The sequence below is a fragment of the Tachypleus tridentatus genome, chromosome 12 (genome assembly GCF_004210375.1).
Source record: "Tachypleus tridentatus isolate NWPU-2018 chromosome 12, ASM421037v1, whole genome shotgun sequence".
Classification (NCBI taxonomy): domain Eukaryota; kingdom Metazoa; phylum Arthropoda; class Merostomata; order Xiphosura; family Limulidae; genus Tachypleus; species Tachypleus tridentatus.
Window position 1 is genome coordinate 130,705,843 of NC_134836.1, and position 22,052 is coordinate 130,727,894.

At 34.8% G+C, this 22,052-nt stretch overlaps 1 protein-coding gene across 3 annotated transcripts in view; it reads left to right on the plus strand.

The window, feature by feature from the left end:
- Positions 1-13,075: 13,075 nt before the first annotated feature.
- LOC143234704 (5'-AMP-activated protein kinase subunit gamma-1-like) overlaps positions 13,076-22,052 on the plus strand; it is a 133,924-nt gene continuing 124,947 nt past the window's right edge. For 2 of the 3 annotated variants that reach the window (XM_076472264.1, XM_076472263.1), the window contains exon 1: positions 13,076-13,346. In XM_076472264.1, the coding sequence (XP_076328379.1) occupies positions 13,272-13,346 (75 nt within the window). In that variant the 5' untranslated portion in view covers positions 13,076-13,271. The remainder of the gene's footprint in view (positions 13,347-22,052) is intronic. The other variant, XM_076472262.1, reaches the window with a different exon arrangement.

Here is a 22,052-nt window from a genome sequence, read left to right on the forward strand (position 1 = left end):
AAGGTAACTCATAACCAAGGCATGTTGTAGATAAAGATAACGTTCATAACAAAGGTATGTTGTAGATAAATGTAACGTTTATAACCAAGATATGTTGTAGATAAAGGTAACTCATAACCAAGGTATGATGTAGATAAAGGTAACGTTCACAACCAAGGTATGATGTAGATAAAGGTAACGTTCATAACCAAGGTATGTTGTAGATAAAGGTAACGTTCATAACCAAGGCATGTTGTAGATAAAGGTAACTCATAACCAAGGTATGTTGTAGATAAAGATAACTCATAACCAAGGTATGTTGTAGATAAAGGTAACGTTCATAACCAAGGTATGTTGTAGATAAAGGTAACGTTTATAACCAAGATATGTTGTAGATAAAGGTAACTCATAACCAAGGTATGATGTAGATAAAGGTAACGTTCACAACCAAGGTATGATGTAGATAAAGGTAACGTTCATAACCAAGGTATGTTGTAGATAAAGGTAACGTTCATAACCAAGGTATGTTGTAGATAAAGGTAACGTTCATAACCAAGGCATGTTGTAGATAAAGGTAACGTTCATAACCAAGGCATGTTGTAGATAAAGGTAACGTTCATAACCAAGGTATGTTGTAGATAAAGGTAACGTTCATAACCAAGGTATGTTGTAGATAAAGGTAACGCTCATAACCAAGGTATGTTGTAGATAAAGGTAACCTCAAAACCAAGGTATGATGTAGATAAAGGTAACGTTCACAACCAAGGTATGTTGTAGATAAAGGTAACGTTCATAACCAAGGTATGTTGTAGATAAAGGTAACGTTCATAACCAAGGCATGTTGTAGATAAAGGTAACGTTCATAACCAAGGTATGTTGTAGATAAAGGTAACGTTCATAACCAAGGTATGTTGCAGATAAAGGTAACGCTCATAACCAAGGTATGTTGTAGATAAAGGTAACTCATAACCAAGGTATGTTGTAGATAAAGATAACATTCATAACCAAGGAATGTTGTAGATAAAGGTAACTCATATCCAAGGTATGATGTAGATAAAGGTAACGTTCACAACCAAGGTATGATGTAGATAAAGGTAACGTTCATAATCAAGGTATGTTGTAGATAAAGGTAACGTTCATAACCAAGGTATGATGTAGATAAAGATAACATTCATAACCAAGGCATGTTGTAGATAAAGGTAACTCATAACCAAGGTATGTTGTAGATAAAGGTAACATTCATAACCAAGGCATGTTGTAGATAAATGTAACGTTCATAACCAAGGTATGTTGTAGATAAAGGTAACGTTCATAACCAAGGTATGTTGTAGATAAAGATAACATTCATAACCAAGGCATGTTGTAAATAAATGTAACGTTCATAACCAAGGTATGTTGTAGATAAAGGTAACGTTCATAACCAAGGTATGTTGTAGATAAAGATAACATTCATAACCAAGGCATGTTGTAGATAAACGTAACGTTCATAACCAAGGTATGTTGTAGATAAATGTAACGCTCATAACCAAGGTATGTTGTAGATAAAGGTAACTCATAACCAAGGTATGATGTAGATAAAGCTAACTCATAACCAAGGTATGTTGTACATAAAGGTAACGTTCATAACCAAGGTATGTTGTAGATAAAGATAACTTTCATAACCAAGGCATGTTGTAGATAAACGTAACTCATAACCAAGGTATGTTGTAGATAAAGGTAACGCTCATAACCAAGGTATGTTGTAGATAAAGGTAACGTTCATAACCAAGGTATGTTGTAGATAAAGGTAACGTTCATAACCAAGGTATGTTGTAGATAAAGGTAACGTTCATAACCAAGGTATGTTGTAGATAAAGATAACATTCATAACCAAGGCATGTTGTAGATAAACGTAACTCATAATCCAAGGTATGTTGTAGATAAAGGTAACGTTCATAACCAAGGTATGTTGTAGATAAAGGTAACTCATAATCAAGGTATGATGTAGATAAAGGTAACGTTCATAACCAAGGTATGTTGTACATAAAGATAACATTCATAACCAAGGCATGTTGTAGATAAAGGTAACGTTCATAACCAAGGTATGTTGTAGATAAAGGTAACGTTCATAACCAAGGTATGTTGTAGATAAAGGTAACGTTCATAACCAAGGTATGTTGTAGATAAAGGTAACGCTCATAACCAAGGTATGTTGTAGATAAATGTAACGTTCATAACCAAGGTATGTTGTAGATAAATGTAACGTTCATAATCAAGGTATGTTGTAGATAAAGGTAACGCTCAAAACCAAGGTATGTTGTAGATAAAGGTAACGTTCATAACCAAGGTATGTTGTAGATAAAGATAACATTCATAACCAAGGTATGTTGTAGATAAAGGTAACTCATAACCAAGGTATGTTGTAGATAAAGATAACTCATAACCAAGGTATGTTGTAGATAAAGGTAACGTTCTGTAACCAAGGTATGTTGTAGATAAAGGTAACGTTTATAACCAAGATATGTTGTAGATAAAGGTAACTCATAACCAAGGTATGATGTAGATAAAGGTAACGTTCACAACCAAGGTATGTTGTAGATAAAGGTAACTCATAACCAAGGCATGTTGTAGATAAAGGTAACGTTGATAACAAAGGTATGTTGTAGATAAATGTAACGTTTATAACCAAGATATGTTGTAGATAAAGGTAACTCATAACCAAGGTATGATGTAGATAAAGGTAACGTTCACAACCAAGGTATGATGTAGATAAAGGTAACGTTCATAACCAAGGTATGTTGTAGATAAAGGTAACGTTCATAACCAAGGCATGTTGTAGATAATGCTAACTCATAACCAAGGTATGTTGTACATAAAGGTAACGTTCATAACCAAGGTATGTTGTAGATAAAGATAACATTCATAACCAAGGCATGTTGTAGATAAACGTAACTCATAACCAAGGTATGTTGTAGATAAAGGTAACGCTCATAACCAAGGTATGTTGTAGATAAAGTTAACGTTCATAACCAAGGTATGTTGTAGATAAAGGTAACGTTCATAACCAAGGTATGTTGTAGATAAAGGTAACGTTCATAACCAAGGTATGTTGTAGATAAAGATAACATTCATAACCAAGGCATGTTGTAGATAAACGTAACTGATATCCAAGGTATGTTGTAGATAAAGGTAACGTTCATAAACAAGGTATGTTGTAGATAAAGGTAACGTTCATAACCAAGGTATGATGTAGATAAAGGTAACGTTCACAACCAAGGTATGTTGTAGATAAAGGTAACCTCATAACCAAGGCATGTTGTAGATAAAGATAACGTTCATAACAAAGGTATGTTGTAGATAAATGTAACGTTTATAACCAAGATATGTTGTAGATAAAGGTAACTCATAACCAAGGTATGATGTAGATAAAGGTAACGTTCACAAACCAAGGTATGATGTAGATAAAGGTAACGTTCATAACCAAGGTATGTTGTAGATAAAGGTAACGTTTATAACCAAGATATGTTGTAGATAAAGGTAACTCATAACCAAGGTATGATGTAGATAAAGGTAACGTTCACAACCAAGGTATGATGTAGATAAAGGTAACGTTCATAACCAAGGTATGTTGTAGATAAAGGTAACGTTCATAACCAAGGTATGTTGTAGATAAAGGTAACGTTCATAACCAAGGCATGTTGTAGATAAAGGTAACGTTCATAACCAAGGCATGTTGTAGATAAAGGTAACGTTCATAACCAAGGTATGTTGTAGATAAAGGTAACGTTCATAACCAAGGTATGTTGTAGATAATGGTAACGCTCATAACCAAGGTATGTTGTAGATAAAGGTAACTCATAACCAAGGTATGTTGTAGATAAAGATAACATTCATAACCAAGGAATGTTGTAGATAAAGGTAACTCATATCCAAGGTATGTTGTAGATAAAGGTAACGTTCATAACCAAGGTATGTTGTAGATAAAGGTAACGTTTATAACCAAGGTATGTTGTAGATAAAGGTAACTCATAACCAAGGTATGATGTAGATAAAGGTAACGTTCACAACCAAGGTATGTTGTAGATAAAGGTAACTCATAACCAAGGCATGTTGTAGATAAAGATAACGTTCATAACAAAGGTATGTTTTAGATAAATGTAACGTTTATAACCAAGATATGTTGTAGATAAAGGTAACTCATAACCAAGGTATGATGTAGATAAAGGTAACGTTCACAAACCAAGGTATGATGTAGATAAAGGTAACGTTCATAACCAAGGTATGTTGTAGATAAAGGTAACGTTCATAACCAAGGCATGTTGTAGATAAAGTTAACTCATAACCAAGGTATGTTGTAGATAAAGATAACTCTTAACCAAGGTATGTTGTAGATAAAGGTAACGTTCATAACCAAGGTATGTTGTAGATAAAGGTAACGTTTATAACCAAGATATGTTGTAGATAAAGGTAACTCATAACCAAGGTATGATGTAGATAAAGGTAACGTTCACAAACAAGGTATGATGTAGATAAAGGTAACGTTCATAACCAAGTTATGTTGTAGATAAAGGTAACGTTCATAACCAAGGTATGTTGTAGATAAAGGTAACGTTCATAACCAAGGCATGTTGTAGATAAAGGTAACGTTCATAACCAAGGCATGTTGTAGATAAAGGTAACGTTCATAACCAAGGTATGTTGTAGATAAAGGTAACGTTCATAACCAAGGTATGTTGCAGATAAAGGTAACGCTCATAACCAAGGTATGTTGTAGATAAAGGTAACTCATAACCAAGGTATGTTGTAGATAAAGATAACATTCATAACCAAGGAATGTTGTAGATAAAGGTAACTCATATCCAAGGTATGTTGTAGATAAAGGTAACGTTCATAACTAAGGTATGATGTAGATAAAGGTAACGTTCATAACCATGGAATGTTGTAGATAAAGGTAACGTTCATAACCAATGTATGTTGTAGATAAATGTAACGTTCATAACCAAGGTATGTTGTAGATAAATGTAACGCTCATAACCAAGGTATGTTGTAGATAAAGGTAACTCATAACCAAGGTATGTTGTAGATAAAGGTAACTCATAACCAAGGTATGATGTAGATAAAGCTAACTCATAACCAAGGTATGTTGTAGATAAAGATAACATTCATAACCAAGGCATGTTGTAGATAAAGGTAACGTTCATAACCAAGGTATGATGTAGATAAAGGTAACGTTTATAACCAAGATATGTTGTAGATAAAGGTAACTCATAACCAAGGTATGATGTAGATAAAGGTAACGTTCACAACCAAGGTATGATGTAGATAAAGGTAACGTTCATAATCAAGGTATGTTGTAGATAAAGATAACCTTCATAACCAAGGTATGTTGTAGATAAAGGTAACGTTCGTAACCAAGGTATGTTGTAGATAAAGGTAACGTTTATAACCAAGATATGTTGTAGATAAAGGTAACTCATAACCAAGGTATGATGTAGATAAAGGTAACGTTCATAACCAAGGTTATGTTGTAGATAAAGGTAACGTTCATAACCAAGGTATGTTGTAGATAAAGGTAACGTTCATAACCAAGGCATGTTGTAGATAAAGGTAACGTTCATAACCAAGGCATGTTGTAGATAAAGGTAACGTTCATAACCAAGGTATGTTGTAGATAAAGGTAACGTTCATAACCAAGGTATGTTGCAGATAAAGGTAACGCTCATAACCAAGGTATGTTGTAGATAAAGGTAACTCATAACCAAGGTATGTTGTAGATAAAGATAACATTCATAACCAAGGAATGTTGTAGATAAAGGTAACTCATATCCAAGGTATGTTGTAGATAAATGTAACGTTTATAACCAAGATATGTTGTAGATAAAGGTAACTCATAACCAAGGTATGATGTAGATAAAGGTAACGTTCACAACCAAGGTATGATGTAGATAAAGGTAACGTTCATAACCAAGGTATGTTGTAGATAAAGGTAACGTTCATAACCAAGGCATGTTGTAGATAAAGGTAACTCATAACCAAGGTATGTTGTAGATAAAGATAACTCATAACCAAGGTATGTTGTAGATAAAGGTAACGTTCATAACCGAGGTATGTTGTAGATAAAGGTAACGTTTATAACCAAGATATGTTGTAGATAAAGGTAACTCATAACCAAGGTATGATGTAGATAAAGGTAACGTTCACAACCAAGGTATGATGTAGATAAAGGTAACGTTCATAACCAAGGTATGTTGTAGATAAAGGTAACGTTCATAACCAAGGTATGTTGTAGATAAAGGTAACGTTCATAACCAAGGCATGTTGTAGATAAAGGTAACGTTCATAACCAAGGCATGTTGTAGATAAAGGTAACGTTCATAACCAAGGTATGTTGTAGATAAAGGTAACGTTCATAACCAAGGTATGTTGTAGATAAAGGTAACGCTCATAACCAAGGTATGTTGTAGATAAAGGTAACTCATAACCAAGGTATGTTGTAGATAAAGATAACATTCATAACCAAGGAATGTTGTAGATAAAGGTAACTCATATCCAAGGTATGTTGTAGATAAAGGTAACGTTCATAACCAAGGTATGTTGTAGATAAAGGTAACGTTTATAACCAAGATATGTTGTAGATAAAGGTAACTCATAACCAAGGTATGTTGTAGATAAAGGTAACGTTCACAACCAAGGTATGTTGTAGATAAAGGTAACTCATAACCAAGGCATGTTGTAGATAAAGATAACGTTCATAACAAAGGTATGTTTTAGATAAATGTAACGTTTATAACCAAGGTATGTTGTAGATAAAGGTAACGTTCATAACCAAGGTATGATGTAGATAAAGGTAACGTTCACAACCAAGGTATGATGTAGATAAAGGTAACGTTCATAACCAAGGTATGTTGTAGATAAAGGTAACGTTCATAACCAAGGCATGTTGTAGATAAAGGTAACTCATAACCAAGGTATGTTGTAGATAAAGATAACTCATAACCAAGGTATGTTGTAGATAAAGGTAACGTTCATAACCAAGGTATGTTGTAGATAAAGGTAACGTTTATAACCAAGATATGTTGTAGATAAAGGTAACTCATAACCAAGGTATGATGTAGATAAAGGTAACGTTCACAACCAAGGTATGATGTAGATAAAGGTAACGTTCATAACCAAGTTATGTTGTAGATAAAGGTAACGTTCATAACCAAGGTATGTTGTAGATAAAGGTAACGTTCATAAACCAAGGCATGTTGTAGATAAAGGTAACGTTCATAACCAAGGCATGTTGTAGATAAAGGTAACGCTCATAACCAAGGTATGTTGTAGATAAAGGTAACGTTCATAACCAAGGTATGTTGTAGATAAAGGTAACGTTCATAACCAAGGTATGTTGTAGATAAAGGTAACGTTCATAACCAAGGTATGTTGTAGATAAAGATAACATTCATAACCAAGGCATGTTGTAGATAAACGTAACTCATATCCAAGGTATGTTGTAGATAAAGGTAACGTTCATAAACAAGGTATGTTGTAGATAAAGGTAACGTTCATAACCAAGGTATGATGTAGATAAAGGTAACGTTCACAACCAAGGTATGTTGTAGATAAAGGTAACTCATAACCAAGGCATGTTGTAGATAAAGATAACGTTCATAACAAAGGTATGTTGTAGATAAATGTAACGTTTATAACCAAGATATGTTGTAGATAAAGGTAACTCATAACCAAGGTATGATGTAGATAAAGGTAACGTTCACAACCAAGGTATGATGTAGATAAAGGTAACGTTCATAACCAAGGTATGTTGTAGATAAAGGTAACGTTCATAACCAAGGCATGTTGTAGATAAAGGTAACTCATAACCAAGGTATGTTGTAGATAAAGATAACTCATAACCAAGGTATGTTGTAGATAAAGGTAACGTTCATAACCGAGGTATGTTGTAGATAAAGGTAACGTTTATAACCAAGATATGTTGTAGATAAAGGTAACTCATAACCAAGGTATGATGTAGATAAAGGTAACGTTCACAACCAAGGTATGATGTAGATAAAGGTAACGTTCATAACCAAGTTATGTTGTAGATAAAGGTAACGTTCATAACCAAGGTATGTTGTAGATAAAGGTAACGTTCATAACCAAGGCATGTTGTAGATAAAGGTAACGTTCATAACCAAGGCATGTTGTAGATAAAGGTAACGCTCATAACCAAGGTATGTTGTAGATAAAGTTAACGTTCATAACCAAGGTATGTTGTAGATAAAGGTAACGTTTATAACCAAGGTATGTTGTAGATAAAGGTAACGTTCATAACCAAGGTATGTTGTAGATAAAGATAACATTCATAACCAAGGTATGTTGTAGATAAACGTAACTCATATCCAAGGTATGTTGTAGATAAAGGTAACGTTCATAAACAAGGTATGTTGTAGATAAAGGTAACGTTCATAACCAAGGTATGATGTAGATAAAGGTAACGTTCACAACCAAGGTATGTTGTAGATAAAGGTAACTCATAACCAAGGCATGTTGTAGATAAAGATAACGTTCATAACAAAGGTATGTTGTAGATAAATGTAACGTTTATAACCAAGATATGTTGTAGATAAAGGTAACTCATAACCAAGGTATGATGTAGATAAAGGTAACGTTCACAACCAAGGTATGATGTAGATAAAGGTAACGTTCATAACCAAGGTATGTTGTAGATAAAGGTAACGTTCATAACCAAGGCATGTTGTAGATAAAGGTAACTCATAACCAAGGTATGTTGTAGATAAAGATAACTCATAACCAAGGTATGTTGTAGATAAAGGTAACGTTCATAACCGAGGTATGTTGTAGATAAAGGTAACGTTTATAACCAAGATATGTTGTAGATAAAGGTAACTCATAACCAAGGTATGATGTAGATAAAGGTAACGTTCACAACCAAGGTATGATGTAGATAAAGGTAACGTTCATAACCAAGGTATGTTGTAGATAAAGGTAACGTTCATAACCAAGGTATGTTGTAGATAAAGGTAACGTTCATAACCAAGGCATGTTGTAGATAAAGGTAACGTTCATAACCAAGGCATGTTGTAGATAAAGGTAACGTTCATAACCAAGGTATGTTGTAGATAAAGGTAACGTTCATAACCAAGGTATGTTGCAGATAATGGTAACGCTCATAACCAAGGTATGTTGTAGATAAAGGTAACTCCATAACCAAGGTATGTTGTAGATAAAGATAACATTCATAACCAAGGAATGTTGTAGATAAAGGTAACTCATATCCAAGGTATGTTGTAGATAAAGGTAACGTTCATAACCAAGGTATGTTGTAGATAAAGGTAACGTTTATAACCAAGATATGTTGTAGATAAAGGTAACTCATAACCAAGGTATGATGTAGATAAAGGTAACGTTCACAACCAAGGTATGTTGTAGATAAAGGTAACTCATAACCAAGGCATGTTGTAGATAAAGATAACGTTCATAACAAAGGTATGTTTTAGATAAATGTAACGTTTATAACCAAGATATGTTGTAGATAAAGGTAACTCATAACCAAGGTATGATGTAGATAAAGGTAACGTTCACAACCAAGGTATGATGTAGATAAAGGTAACGTTCATAACCAAGGTATGTTGTAGATAAAGGTAACGTTCATAACCAAGGCATGTTGTAGATAAAGGTAACGTTCATAACCAAGGCATGTTGTAGATAAAGGTAACGTTCATAACCAAGGTATGTTGTAGATAAAGGTAACGTTCATAACCAAGGTATGTTGCAGATAAAGGTAACGCTCATAACCAAGGTATGTTGTAGATAAAGGTAACTCATAACCAAGGTATGTTGTAGATAAAGATAACATTCATAACCAAGGAATGTTGTAGATAAAGGTAACTCATATCCAAGGTATGTTGTAGATAAAGGTAACGTTCATAACTAAGGTATGATGTAGATAAAGGTAACGTTCATAACCATGGAATGTTGTAGATAAAGGTAACGTTCATAACCAATGTATGTTGTAGATAAATGTAACGTTCATAACCAAGGTATGTTGTAGATAAATGTAACGCTCATAACCAAGGTATGTTGTAGATAAAGGTAACTCATAACCAAGGTATGTTGTAGATAAAGGTAACTCATAACCAAGGTATGATGTAGATAAAGCTAACTCATAACCAAGGTATGTTGTACATAAAGATAACATTCATAACCAAGGCATGTTGTAGGTAAAGGTAACGTTCATAACCAAGGTATGATGTAGATAAAGGTAACGTTTATAACCAAGATATGTTGTAGATAAAGGTAACTCATAACCAAGGTATGATGTAGATAAAGGTAACGTTCACAAACCAAGGTATGATGTAGATAAAGGTAACGTTCATAATCAAGGTATGTTGTAGATAAAGATAACTCATAACCAAGGTATGTTGTAGATAAAGGTAACGTTCGTAACCAAGGTATGTTGTAGATAAAGGTAACGTTTATAACCAAGATATGTTGTAGATAAAGGTAACTCATAACCAAGGTATGATGTAGATAAAGGTAACGTTCACAACCAAGGTATGTTGTAGATAAAGGTAACTCATAACCAAGGCATGTTGTAGATAAAGGTAACGTTGATAACAAAGGTATGTTGTAGATAAATGTAACGTTCATAACCAAGGTATGTTGTAGATAAAGGTAACGTTCATAACCAATGTATGTTGTAGATAAATGTAACGTTCATAACCAAGGTATGTTGTAGATAAATGTAACTTATAACCAAGGTATGTTGTAGATAAAGGTAACTCATAACCAAGGTATGTTGTAGATAAAGATAACATTCATAACCAAGGTATGATGTAGATAAAGGTAACTCATAACCAAGGTATGATGTAGATAAAGGTAATCAGTGATGACGAGAAACCCACTTGTTGAGAAAATTAATATGCAAAACGGCTCGTTTAATTGAGAAAACACTTTTACATAGAAAAGCGAACAACGTTTCGACCTTCGACTTGACGATGACCGAAGAAGGTCGAAACGTTGTTCGCTTTTCTATGTAAAAGTGTTTTCTCAGCCCAAACGAGCCGTTTTTGCATATAGATAAAGGTAACGTTCATAACCAAGGTATGTTGTAGATAAAGGTAACGTTCATAACCAAGGTATGTTGTAGATAAAGGTAATGTTCATAACCAAGGTATGTTGTATATAAAGGTAACGTTCATAACCAAGGCATGTTGTAGATAAAGGTAACGTTCATAACCAAGGTATGTTGTAGATAAAGGTAACGTTCATAACCAAGGTATGTTGTAGATAAAGGTAACGTTCATAACCAAGGTATGTTGTAGATAAAGGTAACGTTCATAACCAAGGTATGTTGTAGATAAAGGTAACGTTCATAACCAAGTTATGTTGTAGATAAGGGTAACTCATATCCAAGGTATGTTGTAGATAAAGGTAACGTTCATAACCAAGGTATGTTGTAGATAAAGGTAACGTTCATAACCAAGGTATGTTGTAGATAAAGGTAACTTTTATAATGTGAGTTCTTATGTTAAGAATACAATGGGTCTAACATTATGTCATATGTGGAAAATGTCGTTTGTCAAAAATGCAGTAGGCCCAATATATTAACATATGTTGAAAATATGTTTAAGGTATTGTAAAAGTAAAAACACAGTAGGTCTAACATAATGTGTTATGTTAAAAAATACGATAGGTCAAATGTGTGTGTTAAAAATATAGTAGGTCTAAGATATTGTCATATGTTAATAATACAATAGCTTATGTGTATTGTGTTGTACGTAAATTATAGTAGGCCTAACATAATGTATACATGTATAATTAATTGTATCATGTTTTGTAAACTTCTAAAACACGTTCACACCGTAAGAACAAGCCCGTACAATATCTGCTCCACCTTTAGTGGGATTTCTTTTGTAATTTCATGTGGTACTTAAATACACTGCCTTTCTATGTAAAGTAATACTTTATGTTAATCAGAAAAGTCTTCAAACCACAATTTTGTGTTCCATTTTCAAAATTTTGCAAGAAACATTTGCCCCTCCCAATGATTTAACTATTCACCAAGAACACAGTTCACATTCTCTTCATTGACTTAGAATTTATGGACTACAAAATGGTCTCGACGGGTTGTATATATTTCTATTATTTTTTTATTACTTTAATATTTCAAAATAAATCCTTTTTTGGGAAATGAATTGAACTTATTATAAAGAGAACGGAAAATATCTACAACTGAAAATAAGTACATAACTGTATGTGATTTTGTTTTCTTAAAAGTTTTGGTTGAAGGATCAATTGTTTGTTATTTATGATGAACCTTAAATAAATGTCTATTTCATTGTATTTATACATACAACCCTGACAAAATAATGAAAGAAGTTTGTAAAACATGTATGCCACACTCCAAGCCATTTGCATAGGAAACGGTACCAATTAGTAGAACTGCTTCCGGGACAAGTAGGAGAAAGCATAATATTTAATGTAGAACTTAAAGTGTCGAGGCGAGGCCTGGACGCCCGCAGTAATAGGTGCGCATGGGGCGTACGTTCCTGTACTGCCCTCAGTCAAATAAACCGTGACTATAATTTACCTTCTCCTCCGTAAGTGAAGAGTCGTTTACTGGTTTACTTTGTCATAGAATAATATATCATAAAGTTATAGTATTACCATTTTCCTCGACTAGTTGTTAATACACTAAAATTTGTGAATAATTATATATCAAGCGCTGCTTGGCTGTACCTTACAGTGCGTAGCGCCATCTGTCAACACGAGGGAGACCGTGTTTTTCTTGAGGCGTGCTAGATGTTTTATGTTGTAGAGTTGTGACTTATTTAGAAGTGTCAGTGGATAGAATGTGTCACATACTCGGCTTGGTAGTAATACATTTCTTTGTTAGATGTTTTAAAACATCACTTTTAACAATTCTGGAATTATATGATGAAATACAATAGATAAAAGTCCAGAAATAGTTGCGCACACTCGTGCTTTTTGAACTTTACGTTTTATCACTTGAACTACGTGATAAATTTACACTTATTTGTATTATAAAACAAAGGAAGATAGCTTGTGTTTAGCTCTATTGCCCGAGACTTGTTGAGAAGAAAATGTAAAATCTCCGAAAGTGTCTCTTCCCTACATGTGAAAATCTAGATGTCTTTATAGAAACTTACGTGGTATTTGTTGTTGTCTTGGTGAAAGTCGGGTATTGGATTATACGGCTAAATCTCTTTAAAGCACTTCGTGGGTTTTTAGTTGCTTGTTCAATAAAAACAAACAACTGATACTTAGCCATCAAGACATCGTATAGAATGTCTTTTTTCAAAAGACGAAGTAAATCACTGGACCTGCAACGACTTCGGGATCACTTGATGTGGTTCCGTAAGGTGAGACATTTTTAAAAACATTTTGTCCTAGTTGTATAGATAAACGTGACCCCACCCCGACTCCTAAGGGATGGGCTCAAATTTATGTACTGGGATTGGTTGAAACGTCGTACCTGTCTTAAAGATATCCATCAGCACTGTGAAGACTAGAATGTATTAGGTTACAATAACCATTACAGTCTAATGGAGTTCCACCCATGTTAACGCCATATTAACTGTTTCCTGTAGTCAAGCGGCCATATGTCTCGCTTGCTCAGGTAAAACGTTTTATTTATATTGTACGTCGGTGCAAATTGTTTACTCGTTAAAAGATTATTTTAATCATTTTCTTAGGATTGTGATCATTTATATAGGCTTTGTTCAAAATATATTAGATAAAACTTGAAACATATATCGTCAGAACTTGTCTCAGTGTTTTGTTTGAATTTCGTACAAAGCTACTCAAGTACCACTTGTGTTCGTCTCTGTGTCGCGAGTTAAAAGTAGATTAGAACTTTTAATGTTTGTTTAAATAACTATGAATGTCTTTAAGAGTCGTGCAGATTAACAACTAATTTATTTTCATTGTTTTAAGGTAAAGTAACATGACATTTACGTAGTGTTATGTAGGTTTGGACTTTTCATCGGAAAATGTCAATACCATGGTTTTTGTTTACAAACTGTTCTGACACATGTAAAACATTACCACTGTGGCTAATTTACACATTATATAAATATACAAAATAATTTGTACAAAAATGACTGAACGTACCTGAGAATGAGTCCAGACTTGATGTCAGCCCTAACTAAGTAGATTATGACTAGTTACACTTATCAACACTACATTAATGTACACTACAAGATGTATGAACTTTAAAGCATCAACAGATCACACCTGAATATCAATATTTAAAATAAGAATTATCACACTAAACGTGTTTGAGAAACTTATAGGAACTTTTATCAGTTGGTTAAAACAGATTAGTGTGGTATTTCCGTGTAACTATGGCTTAGTTAATGTTGGAAGTTAAATCTTGGAAAGAACGAATTTATTATTCTACATTGTGGGCCAACTTTAATAAAACACCCGCTCTTTTTTTATGAGAAGGTTCAAAGTTCACTACATTGTGGGCCAACTTTAATGATCAAAATAAAATACCCGCTCCTTTCTTATGAGAGGGTTCAAAGTTCACTACATTGTGGGCCAACTTTAATGATCAAAATAAAATACCCGCTCCTTTCTTATGAGAAGGTTCAAAGTTCACTAAATTGTGGGCCAACTTTAATGATCAAAATAAAATACCCGCTCCTTTCTTATGAGAGGGTTCAAAGTTCACTACATTGTGGGCCAACTTTAATGATCAAAATAAAATACCCGCTTCTTTCTTATGAGAGGGTTCAAAGTTCACTACATTGTGGGCCAACTTTAATGATCAAAATAAAATACCCGCTCCTTTCTTATGAGAAGGTTCAAAGTTCACTACATTGTGGGCCAACTTTAATGATCAAAATAAAATACCCGCTCCTTTCTTATGAGAGGGTTCAAAGTTCACTACATTGTGGGCCAACTTTAATGATCAAAATAAAATACCCGCTCCTTTCTTATGAGAAGGTTCAAAGTTCACTACATTGTGGGCCAACTTTAATGATCAAAATAAAATACCCGCTCCTTTCTTATGAGAGGGTTCAAAGTTCACTACATTGTGGGCCAACTTTAATGATCAAAATAAAATACCCGCTCCTTTCTTATGAGAAGGTTCAAAGTTCACTATATTGTGGGCCAACTTTAATGATCAAAATAAAATATACCCGCTCCTTTCTTATGAGAAGGTTCAAAGTTCACTACATTGTGGGCCAACTTTAATAAAACACCGGCTCCTTTCTTATGAGAGGGTTCAAAGTTCACATCTTTCTCTTCATGATTCGCAGAGGTTTCAATGTAAGACCAAACTCCTTTGTTATTCCCAGAGGACGTGTAACCAACAACATCACGAGCCATTAGCTCGTGACTTGGGTATGAATATAATATCGACAATGTAACCCTAAATCTGATTCGGTTTCAGTGACTCTGAAAACTCTACATCTAGACTCGTCATACCTGGACCGTTTTCAGGACAGCCTTTGTCCCCCACCCTTTACAGACATACTTCTATAGCTGCTTTAAAGGAGGAAGGTCTGTGTCTCCCTGTTTTAACCCTCACATGTTTGATCCTGTTAACAGAGGATATAAATAATTTCAAACGTGGGAATTTCAAGAGTCCAGGAACTAATATTCAAATTCAACTTGAAAATCTAACCCTAGACCCCAACATTCCTGGAAGGCTTTCCAGGTGCGTTTTACTCCATCTTGGTTTGGTAGCCATAGAGCTAACACTTCCTTTCGCAAACAAGCACACAGCCTCAATTAACGTGGGTTTGATCACATGCATGAATTACGTTTCACAAATTGTCTTTAACAAGGACTAGTGCACGAGTTAGTTTAGGATGTTGGTGGATGACAGGTAGTCGATATTTGGTATAATAATTACGGAGGTTAGGTTTTCACCATTCTCTATGTTTGTCAGCAAGATATCTCGAAACCGATTTAATGGATTTGGGAAGAAGTTCGCATACATTTGAAATATGACCCAACTTATAAGTACTTAGTTTTGGAGGGTCAAGGTCACCGTAAGGTCGCGAAATAAAAAGAAAATCCGCACCTAACGCGGAATCCCGTTTTTCACGTTATTTTGCTCTATAAATCCGTCCATAATGACCGCAGTTTGATGAAACTTGGTGGACTTGTGTGGAATATTATTCACAGTTTGATGAAACTTGGTGGACTTGTGTGGAATATTATTCACAGTTTGATGAAACTTGGTGGACTTGTGTGGAATATTATTCACAGTTTGATGAAACTTGGTGGACTTGTGTGGAATATTATTCACAGTTTGATGAAACTTGGTGGGCTTGTGTGGAATATTATTCACAGTTTGATGAAACCTGGTGGCCTTGTGTGGAATATTATTCAGAGTTTGATGAAACTTAGTGGGCTTGTGTGGAATATTATTCACAGTTTGATGAAACTTGGTTTACTTGTGTGGAATATTATTCACAGTTTGATGAAACTTGGTTTACTTGTGTGGAATATTATTACTTCTTGTCATGCTAAAAGTGGTTTGTGTTCACCGTTAAGGCGGACACCTTTTCGTATTTTTTGGAAAACCGAATATAATCCACGCCGCGTGGCGGAAGTTTGCGATCTGCGAATTCCCGCTAGTTTGTGATAAAGTATGTGTGTGTTATCTTTGTCTACTTCTTCTATTGGTTGTGACGACACTTTGTTATCCAACGTGCTATTTAGATAAAACTTTGTGGTGTTGTCAGACTATTTCATACACACGTAATAACAGTATTTCACAACGTTTACTGGAAACCTCGTCCTGTCACTACAGCGGGGTTAAAACATTGGTGACTGGTTCTCTCGCAGAGAATGTGTTGATTCTTAAAACATGTCTGTGTATGTCAAACTTTTAATTTCAGAGAAGGTTATACGACGTTAATTGAAGAACTTTTCTGTTTCTTAGACATCCGATTTTTATAAAGGTATAAAGCCCCTCCCTCGCTGTGGCAGCAGGAAGTTCACGGATTTGCAACGCTAAAGTCAGGGGTTCGATTTCCCTTGGTGGACACAGCAGATAACTCAACGTGGCTTTGCTATAAGAAAAACACAAACGCGTAAAATATATATATAATCTCCCATTTGTTTAGGGATAACCAGATGCTCTTGAAAAAATTAAGTTTGCCTTAATTTTGTTCTAAGCTAAATCTTTGTAGTTTTAAATCTAGATGTTGGATAGAGGGCGCATTGTCCTTGAATATCTGTTTAGTTCACGATGACATCAAATATCTTGTAATTTTCACTGATATATGCGCATTGCACATCAGTACAAGTGAGAGTAATCAGTGAAGTTTTGGATAAGAATTTAGTTAAATGTCTGTTTTATTGTTGTTTTGTGCATAAACATTTTAGTCTTTCTTTTCTGTTTAAATTGTTTTATTAATATTTCCACTTTATATATTAGTATTCTTGTTATGTCTAGTAATTGCTTGTAGATTACGGTAAATAAATTCTTTAAATGTTTTTATTCATACTAGATGTTCTAACGAAACTCACTTGACTGGGAAGAAACGTTTAATGTGTTTATTTGTTCTAAAGTTTTTAGGACGTTTTTAGTCGATTATGAACCTGTAACGAAATTCACTTGCTTGGAGGTTAAAGATAAACGACACTTTGTTCTGAGGTGATTTTTAGCTAATTGGCAAATATGTCCTTTGTTGTTAAACTTACACAAAATACAATTTCTCGGACAGTGGTTATTGTGTCGAACTATAGTGTTGTTGAATACTTCTACGCTGTTTCAGCTGTTGGCGCATTATAAAAGTGACAGTCGGTGTCGTTATTTGGTTTATATATATAAAAAATATTGTTGCAATAGGTGGTTCTAGTTATCTGATTGTTGTGCTCAGTAGTTCAAAATGATCACCAACCATCACAGAAACCAGGGGGATCTCTGACCCAGGTCATTTAGCCCACTTGCGCGTAAGACATTGTCCAGATAGGAAATTCGGACATTTTTATGACTTAACAACTATGATTTAAAACAAAATCTTCAAACTGTCACATCCCATTAGCAAACATGTCCACCTTCCGGTAGAAAAGATAACTATATATCACTACTTAAATTCGTATCATTTGTTCAAGTAAACAACCGTCGGATGTACTAAGTGGTTGTCTTCCGACTGCCTGATTTCATTTCAAAATCTAGGAACTTAGACGTTCGATCTTCAGATTAGATTACTTGGTATGTCTCGAGATTAGATTCACTCTAGTTTGCAGTACTTATAAACGTCACTTTTTCCGCAACAAATATATTGCAAGATATCTAACAGGTTGTATTAATAGTGGATACACAGACAGAGAGAGAACAGCTCTCATGTCAATAGGATGAGGGCTTGTTTTTGATATAGATGAGAATTGACCAGTTTGGAACTGTACGTTACATAACTAACGGATATACTGTGTTTGTTTTGTTGTTTTTTTTGTCTTTCTGCGGGGGCTTTTGGTACAGTAATAGCAGACTGGTAAGCATCATTTTCAGTAGCCGACAAAAGTGTTTAAAAATATTCCTATATCTGAATACGACCGTTATTCAGAAGTGGACCAGATGACGTCAGATTGGGCTTTTTTTTTTTTGCAGATTAGAATTATATCTTCTGTTTTTAACTGTTCTCTGTTATTTTTCTGGCTTAGCATGGCTAGTTAGTTAGGGCTCTCGACTTGTAATTCTAGGGTCGCAGGCTCGAATTCCCGTCACATCAAACATGCTCGCCCTTTGAGCTGCGGGGGCGTTATAATATTATGGTCAATCCCAATATTCATTGGTAAAAGAGTAACCCAAGAACTGGCGGTGGGTGGTGATGACTAGCTGCGTTCCCTCTAGTCTCACACTACTAAATTAGGGACGGCTAACGCAGATAGCTCTCAAGTATCTTTGCACGAAATTCAAAATAAGCTAAACCGTTATCTTTAATATTAGTGTTGAAACTTAAACGGCTCTCATTATGCTTTTAATGTGTAACTTTCACTGTTCGAATTGACTTCTTAATTTGTTCAAAGTATTTTTGATGCAGACTGTCAGAATAAGTATAACATGTGAACACTAAACATAATATTTGATGATTCATTAATCTGTGATGGCTTTATTATAATGAAGTTTTTTATGTTCTATAGTAATTCCTGTACGCTTAATCAGAAAACGATACAAGTTTTCTCTATGCACAGTTTTTTCACTAAACATCACATGTACTTTTACTTAAGTGAATAATTTGCATTGATATATGGTCACATTTGGTTATATTTAAAATGTTTATAACCACATGTAGATTTCTTTAGACCTACTATGACATAAGAGTTTTATGGATCTAGAACTCACGTGAAACGCACCACTAGTATACAAACGATTAACAGTCCACATGACGTGTTATTTCTGGATAGTATTTGTTTGTGAGTGCATTTTAACATTATTTATTCGTTAAGAGCAGGCCCAGTATGGCCAAGCGTGTTAAGGCGTGCGTCTCGTAATCTGAGGGTCGCGGGTTCGCATCCCGGTCGCGCCAAACATGCTCGCCCTTTCAGCCGTGGGGGCGTTATAATGTGAAGGTCAATCCCACTATTTGTTGGTAAAAGAGTAGCCCAAGAGTTGGCGGTGGGTGGTGATGACTAGGTGCCTTTTCTCTAGTCTTACACTGCTAAATTAGGGACGGCTAGCACAGATAGCCCTCTAGTAGCTTTGTGCGAAATTCAAAAACAAACAAACAAAACAAATCGTTAAGAGCAACAAGTGGTAAATTTGTTGTAAAGACATTAAGGTGAAACTTTACAGAATGTGTCAAAAAAGTGTATTCCACGTATTTTAAAATAAAACTTGGGAAACAATGCACATCAGGGACTCCGCAAAAGGTTTGCACAGAAGAGTTTGGACAGTGGACTAAAGGTAAGAAAAAGTTTTTGCCTTTTGGAGTTCCAGTGGTTTCGTGTGAGCCAATAAAGCATGGAAATGATTTTTCATCATGACTGCAACACTGGAGATAAAAAGGGTAGTTTTGTTATCTGAATCTTCAATCTGCTATAACACCTGTTGTTGTTCACGGACTTGATGTACCTACTTCACTGTAGTCTCAATTTCATCTGATGTCAGTTGACATGATGATAGAATTGTTCTTTACCTGAAAGGTTTCATCAAGAAGTGGAGAGGAGGAACCAGGGAAAGTGGAACATCAGCATGATGGCAGGTTACTGCTAATGGAGAGGGGGTACCAGGGAAAGTAGAACATCAACATGATAGGTGGTAACTGCTAATTTAGAGGAGGTACCAAGGAAAGTAGAACATCAGCATGATGGCTGGTTACTGCTAATGGAGAGGAGGTACCAGGGAAAGTAGAACATCAACATGATGGTTGGTTACTGCTAATGGAGAGGAGGTACCAGGGAAAGTAGAACATCAGCATGATGGTTGGTTAGTGCTAATGGAGAGGAGGTACCAGGGAAAGTGAAACATCGACATGATGGCAGGTTACTGCTAATGTAGAGGAGGTACCAGGGAAAGTGGAACATCAATATGATGGCAGGTTACTGCTAATGGAGAGGTGGTACCAGGAAAGTGGAACATCAACATGATGGCTGGTTACTGCTAATGGAGAGGAGGTACCAGGAAAGTGGAACATCAACATCATGGCTGGTTACTGCTAATGGAGAAGAGGTACCAGGAAAGTGGCAGGTTACCGCTAATGGAGAGGGGCACCAGGAAAGTAGAACATCAACATGATAGGTGGTAACTGCTAATGGAGAGGAGGTACCAGGGAAAGTAGAACATCAGCATGATGGTTGGTTAGTGCTAATGGAGAGGAGGTACCAGGGAAAGTGAAACATCAACATGATGGCAGGTTACTGCTAATGTAGAGGAGGTACCAGGGAAAGTGGAACATCAACATGATGGCAGGTTACTGCTAATGGAGAGGTGGTACCAGGGAAAGTGGAACATCAACATGATGGCAGGTTACTGCTAATGGAGAGGTAGTACCAGGGAAAGTGGAACATCAACATGATGGCAGGTTACTGCTAATGGAGAGGAGGTACCAGGGAAAGTGGAACATCAACATGATGGTTGGTCATTCAAACGTGATGCTCCAGACACAATACCTAAAGACCACAACATGTAGTTTGAGACTAAATAGATTTCACTATTAAAAGTAGAATGAATGAAGATACATCTTTGTGTGACGTCACCATTCTTCATTTTTATTCGGTTTGTTTGTATTTTTAACAAACATAATGACAAAATATTAATCGTGGGAAACGAAATAATAAGTTTTGTAAAAAAAAGAATATTGTTTTCAGAGTTGAATTTATGAAAAAATTAAAACGAAGTTTAAATTCTATGTAATCATTCTCTAGAATGTTTTAAATTTAAAGAATTCTTTTAGCCAAAAATCCAGTTAATGGTTTCACTTTCTTCTCGGTTCAACAAGTGTGTTCTTACACGTATAATAAACTTTGTTTATTTCATATTTCTAATTTTCATATTACGTGTATTATAATCGAATTTCGGGGTTTAAAATTTGGCTGTATTTAGTAGTGTCATCTCGTGGCCAAAAATGAAACTATAATAAGTGGTTAAACGAGATATAAATACAAAATGTTTTAATTCTTTCTCAGCCATTTTGAAAAATAAAGATGTTTATGAAACATAAATGTATTATAATTAATCGTGAGGTTTAAAATGTTGGTTATGAATCAGTAAGAACCTTAAAATATTTAAATGTTTATAAATTTAAATTAAACTGGTTTTTATGCCATCCAGAATATCGAAACATTGGGATGGAATTTACGTTGTAATAAATAACATCTTTCTTCACGTGAATAGCTATGTTAGTGGATATTCAATTGTATCAGAACGAACAAAATTACTCAGATTATTTTTTTAAAAAATCAATTCTTTGTCGCTGCCTCATGCTGATTTTGCCGCTAGGTGACTAAAACACGATACCAGGTGCAAGGAATGAATTTCTGTAGACATTTGTTCTTCACGGGTTTTAGAAGCGACACTCAACTACTATAGCGTTTATGTAATGTTTGGAAGGAACTGTTGAAGTATTTGGTGTTTAAAGAAGACTAGAAGCATTCCA